This window comes from Triticum aestivum, chromosome 1B (assembly GCF_018294505.1).
Source record: "Triticum aestivum cultivar Chinese Spring chromosome 1B, IWGSC CS RefSeq v2.1, whole genome shotgun sequence".
Lineage (NCBI taxonomy): Eukaryota > Viridiplantae > Streptophyta > Magnoliopsida > Poales > Poaceae > Triticum > Triticum aestivum.
In genome coordinates, this window is record NC_057795.1 from 469,707,422 (window position 1) to 469,716,061 (window position 8,640).

At 47.6% G+C, this 8,640-nt stretch overlaps 1 protein-coding gene across 1 annotated transcript; it reads left to right on the plus strand.

Moving 5' to 3' along the window:
• Positions 1-4,699: 4,699 nt before the first annotated feature.
• On the plus strand, positions 4,700-6,845 carry LOC123132317 (LRR receptor-like serine/threonine-protein kinase FLS2). The gene has a single exon (XM_044552105.1). The coding sequence runs from the start codon at positions 5,242-5,244 to the stop codon at positions 6,424-6,426; it is 1,185 nt and encodes a 394-aa protein (XP_044408040.1). The 5' UTR covers positions 4,700-5,241; the 3' UTR covers positions 6,427-6,845.
• Positions 6,846-8,640: the final 1,795 nt, after the last annotated feature.

Here is an 8,640-nt window from a genome sequence, read left to right on the forward strand (position 1 = left end):
TCATCAGTAAATGTATGTGGCAGATTTGCAATGTGTTGCAAATATATAATTCTCTAAACTTCTAGTTCAGATTCTTTGAGACGTGGATATAAGGATTGAATGTCAATAACATTTCTAATTTATTTTTTCGGCATTCTTTGTGGTACTTATCTCCCCCTAATGCCGAAAATATCCTTATTGCTGATGCAATCAGCGTACGGACTATGAATAATTTTGATTGACGGATAAATTATTATTCCTCACATAGATCCCCGATTTTCTGTGAGTGCCCATTGATGTATGCTGGAGTGGTGATATCGGTATGTAACCAAATTATCGCAGATGGGAAATACTTTGTTGATTTCCACGTAGTTACTACAAGGGGAAAGTAGTATGAAATGCAGTTGGTATGATTTAGATCATACTTACGGTGTGTAAGGCCGTATGTGTCCAGCAAGAGGCTGGTAAATTTACAATTCTTTAAGATTGGTCATGTAATTCATTTCACTATCTTTGATAAGAAATTTAGTTAAACCATTCTGGGTATGTACATAGAGTACAAAAATATAATCGGACATTGCTTGTGAAATGATTTCAATGACATTGTCCATTCGAATGGGTTTTTCGATCCTGTTTTCAGGAGAATTTGCTCCTACTTTGATAAGTTGAGCAATTTATTTAGTAAGATCATGCATGTTTGTGTGTGATAAGAGACACACTTGAAATCATTTTATAAATGTTCCTATGAGTACCATGAAGTATCTAAATAATTCCACATAATGGTTAACTAATCCACATATGTCTTCTTAATGTATTCAAGGAAGATTGAGTGGCTCATTTAGAATTTTAAGGTGAGAGTGCCTTAAAACTGATTTCCCCTATGGCACATGTAGTGCGCATAAAATCTGATGATTTGGGATATTTTGCAACTTGTTAAGTTGTGACCAACAGAATTGTCAATAATTTTCTAATCATCCCCAAACCAGTATGGATAAGTCTATCAAAATAGACATTTAATTTATTAATATTTAGATAATTATTTCGTACGCAACAATACTAAGTATGAATTTAACCATACTATCAAATTTATTAAATATTGTATCCAAGTGATGGGATATTGAATATCCTGCTACATGTTGTAGTGCAAGTACAGGTTAATGCTATTTTTTGGGAATAATTAGGAGATTACCTAAGGTCTCCGATATTATTGAGTGCAAATGAGTTCATCCTCCATTTTCTGCACTAGATTTTGGTCCTCCTTCTGATGAAGATTCTGAGAACAATTATTTACCAGAATCTGGTTGTTATTTGCAAATTTTCAAATTTATCCCATTGAACTTATTTTCCTTTTAATAAATTTGTGATGTGGTTCGACCATATGTTTGAGGGTTTGGTAATCATAGGTACAATATTTATATAGCCACGCATCTGATAAACTTGAGAGTTGTCTTTTGATCATTTGAAAATGACCGATTCTTATTAAGAGATAATTCCGTCTTTGGTTGTCTATTAGCCTCCACTTTACTTCGAATTCCTCATAGTTCTATTTTGTGACAACTAACTTGCATACTATTCTCGATACTAGCATGAATTTTAAATTATGGTATAGCACCCATTGGGTGAATCTGATGATTTTAAGAAATTCCATGTTTCTTGATCATAAAAAAAAGGTAGTACCATCTTAAGAGGATGTAAAGTGCATTAAGGGCTTTTCAACTGGATCTGTATATAGGAAAATATTTGATCACGAGATCTCAACTTAAAGTTGATTAAAGTGACAGAATTGTGAGATGCAATAGACTTGATGTTTTGAAATCAAATGGGTGATCAATCGTGATGTGCTCATGGCAGCATGTTTCTCTCAAGGGAAAAATTGTAGTGAATAAATATTCATCCATAATTACTTAGTTTGAGAACTAAGTGAAGTTGATGACATATAAAATGCAACATGTATATACTTAGCTATCAAGAGAATAGCCATTGCAGAAGGTGGAGTTGTAGTGGCAATAGGCCACGGGTGGACACAATGACTGATGTCATGAATCATCTTAAAATAAATACTCCCACCTAATCTTGAATTCAGTGCATTTGGAAATGTCAGGCATGTGTTACATGAAAATACTCATGGCCAAGATGATCCTTGGTGAACCTGGGTGTATCCTTCAATACAACAGATGTGATGAAATCATTGCTAATGTTTTGGACTTCATTCTTGAGAAAATATGTGACTTCAGAGTCACTGCCAAAACACATAGACTTTTCATGTTTATCATTGGTTAGTCACTATAAAAGTATAACCACAATTTGATGTGGACCTATCAATAGTGTTTGAGACACTCAACAATTTCTATAAATTGTGGTATCCATTTTAATGAATGGACGACACTATAATTAAAATAGTGACATAGGCTCCACTGCCATGTATTTTACCAATGTAATAGAAGGTAATTACTGGTATGTGCAAATATTTGCATAGTTGTCTATGACATATTAAAGCAAAATGAGGCTTGAATAAATGATATTTGTGGAAAATATTTGCCATTTCAGCATGTAGTGTTCATGCATGAATACTTTTTATTATGAGAGTAAATATCTTTTTTTTAGTGAACAACAACAATTGCTTCAGAGGAGCAATTTTTTTTTATGATAGCTGATGCTGTACACTCATATGTGTAGACCTCCATTTTTATAGAATAACACTTTGAAGATAGTCACCGGATGCGGTGTAGATCTCGCAGTAATAGAAAAACATAGTCTGACTTTTGTCAGTAGATGTTCATAATTCTATTGCCTTATGTTATGCAAAATGTATGAAATCACTTTGAAGGTAGTCATCTGTCAAAATGACATGATGTAGACCTTGCAGTAATAGTGGATAGTCTGCAAAATTTTGCAGTAGATGCCAGTATTACCTTATGATATCTTAAGATAGTCACATCAAATATTAATATTTGGAAGAGCACTACGAAGGTAGTCATCTTGTTAAAAAGACAAGATGTAGACCTCACAGTAGTGGTGGATAATCTGTAAATGGCACAGTAGATGCCACCAGTACCTTGTGATTCACAAATAAAATTTTGGGTAATCACATTAATAATTGGAAGAGCACGTTGAAGGTAGTCATCTTATCAAAATGATAAGATGTAGACCTCACAGTAACGATGGATAATCTGCAAATTATGTAGTAGATGCCATCAAATACCTTGTGATTCACAAATGCGATTTGAGGTAGTCATATTAAGTATGACACTTCAATTTAATGTCGAGATTTGCACGAAAATTATTTTCACATGCAAAGGTATGGTTGTTGCACTAAATTAAACATGTTATATGGATTGCTTGAAAAGCAAACATATTGAACTCTATATTAATTAGATCTGAGGATCTAAACAAAAAGTGTGTGGACTATTTTGTAGTTGTTACAGCCTGAAAAATCATTTCAGAAATCCAGGTTATCAAATGTAAAGTACAGTTTGTGTTGAACATGTACTGTAGGTATTAATGTACAAATATCAGAAAGGAGGAGGGCCGAATAGAAAATCCGCCAAAGGGATAAGCTTGCGTCCACTCTTTTTCATGTGCGGTTCCACGATGGGGAATTTTCTAATCGCCGTCGTTATCCAATTTGGCTCTGCCTTTACAAATCAATCGATTCTTTCTGCTTCCACCGCCCAGCGCCCATCATAGCCGCCGAGACATCGAGGACTTGCAACCCGTGAGCGCTGACTTGCCTCGCGATGGGGTTCGCCGCTGTGCGCTGGACGCCGCCTGAGGAACTGCGCCGCATCCCCATGGAGGGCTGCAACCTCGCGCCGCTGCGCCCTGCTGCCGGCCGGGAGGGCAAGGCCCTGCCGTCGTGCTCGATGGGTGCCATGCCTTGGATGCTGCGGGGTGGCCGTGGCTACCAGCGTATATCGATGCCGCGAATCGCGACGCGGCGATCCGTGTCGGGTGGATCCGCCGATGCCTCTGAAGCGCCGGGAGGAGCACCATCAAGGCCGAGGGCCCTCGCGTCCTCGGCGCCGAATAGCGTCGCTGCCACGGCTGTGCGTCATGGTCTCGCCGTTGGGGCGAGCATGGCGTCGTCGGTCCTCTTCTCTTGTTCTTCTTCCATTCCTTTTCGCTTGTTGCGTGGCCTAATGCTCTCGGTAGAGGCGTGCGTGATAACGTGTAAAAGAGGAAAAAAGGAAGAGAGAGAGGGAACGAACGATTGGAATGAACAGTTATCCTATTGATTGAAGATTGGGGTATTTATACCCAGTTTACAAGGCGGTTACAAAAAGGAGGCAGTTGCCAAAAGTGGCACCGACATAGCAGTGATTAATAGTTAATTAACCTAATTAATTAATTCCTAACACTCTTCTCCCCCTCCTAAACCCCAGTACTACCCCTCCAGCTCAGAAAAAACGCCAACAGCGCAGGTAGATCCAGCAACCCCCTCGACCACCGTCACTGACACGCGGGCCCGACGGAACGCGGACCGACCCGAGGCCGGACCACGGATGAATCTCGCTCTCACGTATCGCCAACAGCTAGTTTTTTTACTGCCGCAGAACCATCTCGGCTCCCCAGGCCGGAGGCATTCATGGCGCCCAACAGCCACATGGACGAGCGCGGGACCCGCATGTCATCCCCTCCGAACGTACGCGCGGCCCCACCCGAGCCTCAGGCTCGGACAGCCGTTTGAGCCACCGAGCCACTAAAAAACGCGACAGGTAGTGGGCGAGTGCTCGCGAAGGAGAGAAAGGGAGAGCAGAGGAAGCCAAGCGGAGCAGAGTTGATTACTCCCACCACTTCGTCTCCACCTCCGACCGAATCCGTCCTCGCCAAGCCACCATCATTGCGCCACCGCCGCCTCGCTAGTTTCTTACTCCTCCCCTGCGAGCTACTGCTGCCGTCGTGGCCGGCCGGCTGGAGTGGAGTGGAGTGAGCGCGCCACCCACCTCCACGCCCCCATTAAAGGCGCTCACGCAGCACCGCCATCTCCATTCCTCCACGAGAAAGGGGGCTGAGAGAGAGAGGCTGCGTGCGTGCTCCATTCCTCCCCTCACGGGAGCAGCAGCAAAGGCCGCCAACGCCCAGCGCCGCCCCCACGCCGCACCGCGCGCCTTTAAAGAAGGGGAGGACGGCGCGCCACCTTAAAGATTCCCACGCCGCAAGCTCGCTCTCCCGCCACGAGGTTGATCGGTGCTTTTAATTCTTCCTTCTTGCAGAAGGCCTCCCGCTCCATTTGCAAGCTTGAACCGAGGCGCTTTCTGGGGGATGGCGCGGCTCGGCGCTGTCGTGGTGGTGTTCTTCTTGGCGGCGGCGCTCGCAGCGGAGGGCATTCTTGACCCGGTGGACTTCCTCGCGCTGCAGGCCGTGCGGAGGTCGCTCGACGACATGCCGGGCTCCGCCTTCTTCGACGCCTGGGACTTCACGGCGGACCCCTGCGGCTTCCCTGGGGTGTACTGCGACGGGAACAGGGTGTCGGCGCTCGCGCTCGGCGACCCGCGGGCCGGGTCGCCGGGGCTGACCGGGAGGCTCGACCCGGCGCTCGGCCGGATGTCCGCGCTCACCGAGCTCTCGCTCGTGCCCGGCCGCGTCCAGGGCGAGCTCCCGGCCTCCCTCGCCTCCTGCTCCAACCTCCGCTTCTTGGCCGTCAGCAAGAACCTCCTCTCCGGCGGGATACCGGACGGCATTGGCGCGCTGTCCAACCTCCGGACGCTCGACGTCAGCTTCAACCAGATCTCCGGCGCCATCCCACCGTCCATTGCGTCGCTGCCGTCGATCACCAACCTCATCCTCTGCCACAACCAGCTCACCGGTGGCATCCCGTCGTTCCCGGACTCCTCGCCGCTCCTCCGGATGGACCTCAAGCACAATGCCCTCTCCGGCGGCGTGCCCGGCCTGCCGGGCTCGCTGCAGTACCTCTCGCTCGCGGCGAACCGTCTCACCGGGAACGTCGACTTTGTGCTGCCCCGGCTGACTCGGCTCAACTACCTCGACCTCAGCATGAACCAGCTCCAGGGGCCTATCCCGGCGTCCGTCTTCACATTGCCGCTCTCCGTGCTCCAGCTTCAGCGCAACTTCTTCTCCGGCCTCCTCCAGCCGACGAGCGACGTGACAATCCCGGTGGTGGACCTGAGCTACAACCGGTTCTGGGGGCCTCTGTCGCCGCTCCTGGCGGGCATTGGGCAGCTGTACCTGAACAACAACCGGTTCACCGGCGATGTGCCGTCGCGGCTGGTGCAGGAGCTGGTGGGCACCGGTGGGCTGCAGCTGCTGTACCTGCAGCACAACTTCCTCACCGGCATCGAGATATCGCCGTCGTCGTCGCTCCCCTCCGGCGTCTCGCTCTGCCTGATGTACAACTGCATGGTGCCGCCGGTGTACGCGCCGTGCCCGATCAAGGCCGGCACGCAGAACACCCGGCCAGCCGACCAGTGCCCCGAATGGAGGGGCTAAGATGGCTGGCTGCTCCCAGAAGCCACGACAACACGATTGCCAGATCGCCTCTGATCGGGGAGGAGGAGCAAGGAAGAATGAAGGAGATTGCAAATGGTGGTCTCTGATTCTTTGATTAAATTTGTCCAGTTTACTAGCGTTTTACTGTGGATCATTATTCTTTTTGTTGGGGGAGGGGATAGCAATGTCACAGACAGAAGAAGTTGGTGCTTTAATAATTCATGGTTTATAGGTGTAATTTTTTGTCTAGCTGGTGTAAGTGTATGTGCTTGTGTCTCTGTTGTATAGACAGTGAGTGAGTAAGTGGTGAACATTGGGCCTTGATGTTGCCCTGACGGTGAGATGATGGTGTTAGGATCAGTGGTGTTTTTTATGATGATCATCAAATATGGCAATGTGGCAAGCATTCGCTGTCGAAATTTGTACGATGTTGTACGAGATTGAATGAAAACGACGAACAGTGGTTACAAGCTTACAGTTCTTTTGGTTAGCGTGGTCTATAATCATGTGTTGTGTTGATTGCATTTCGTGATCTTATGTGTGAGAGATCATGGGATCAACCTTTTGTTCACGTTGTACTTTGCTTCTACGCGATAGCCCTCTGAGCAATCATAATGCATGCATCTGCAGATCTCAAGCCTGACTATGAAACCTGATTTTCTGATTACTTGTTGTCAATTGCAAGTAGTACTTGCTTGGCTTGCAGATTTGCGCCGCTGTGTGCTTATTAAACAACTTATGGCAGAGTTATTATGACAAAAGGAAAGTGGTCTTCTTGAAGTGAATTCTGCATCATTTCCATTGATTTTCTTTTTGACCCCGCGTTCCCAGTGAATTCACTTTGCTCTGTTCGGCTCTTCCCCTATTTGTTCTTGTCCTGATCAACCGGTCAAGCTGTTTTGTGTCACTATGGAGATACTGTCACTAACCGTCAAACATGGTGGAAGTCGTATTCAGAAGACGAAGGCGTAAAGTGTTGGCGGGAGGTTTGAATAGATTGGCCAGCCATGTGTGGGCCTAGGTGAGTGTAGCGGGCCGTGGGCCGATTGTAACGAGGGCAGCGTATATAAGCTGGCCGTGTGAAACCGTGTAGGGTATCGTTGAAATGAAATTTGAATTCACTTCTCTCTCTCTTCGCCTCTCTCTCTCTAAGTTGCGTCCGCATCTATCTCTCCTGCTGATCCCCTTCCTCTGCCCGATCTCGCCGGCGGCGAACCCCAAATCCGTCGGCCTCCTTCGGCCAAAGGCAAGGGTGTGACAATCTGGTATCAGAGCGACCGGTCCGTGGCTCGGTTCCGCTAATCTCGAGAGCGTACCCAGCAAATTCCGAGGCGACGGTCTCCGATCATCCTAGGTTTCGATCAGTGTAATCCCTGACCTGAGGTGGGTTGCTTCAGAGAGGAACGACACGACGACGTTCAAGGCGAGCGCCCAGACGAAGCACATCACACGCGGAATGGAGCTGTTTCAGGAGCGCATGTTGAAGGAATTTGCGGAGCTGCGAACGAAGCAGAGCAGATTGGCCAAGGTGGCAGAGATTTGCGACCGATTGGAGGCGCTGGATGCGAAATTGGAGTAGTCGCAGCGCCTCGATCAAGTGCAAGTCAAGGTAAATCTCTCCTGCGACACACTGGGCAAGGTGCAGCAAGAGCAAGCGCAGTCGGCGAAACAGAGCACCGTTGCCGCAGCAGGCAGGGGAGGCGCAGCGCTCCACGCCATCAAATACCTGCCCCTCAAGTTGAAAGGCAACTCGGCACTGGTTGAAAAGCCTCCCCGAAAACTCGATTGGAAGTTGGGAGGAACTTGAGGATGCTTTCAGGGCAAATTTTCAAGGGACCTATGTCCGACCTCCGTATGCAGACGATTTAAGTCACATAATTCAACAACCCGGAGAGTCAGCCCATAAGCTTTGGAACAGATTTCTCACAAAGAAGAATCAAATCGTCGATTGCCTTGATGCCGAAGCCCTAGCAGCTTTCAAGCATAGTGTCCGCGATGAATGGCTCGCCAGACACCTCGGCCAGGAAAAGCCAAGGACAATGGCAACCCTAACAAGCCTTATGACCCGCTTTTACGCGGGCGAGGACAGTTGGTTGGCCCGCAGCGGCACCAGTGACCCAGGCACATCCGAAATCAGGGACGGCAATGGGAAGCCGCCACACAATAAAAACAAGCATCGAAGCAATGAAGACAGCCCAGAAAACACGGTGGTCA

Excerpts from the sequence above, each read along its gene's own strand:
- LOC123132317 (XM_044552105.1), top strand. The coding sequence starts at position 5,242 with ATGGCGCGGCTCGGCGCTGTCGTGGTGGTGTTCTTCTTGGCGGCGGCG.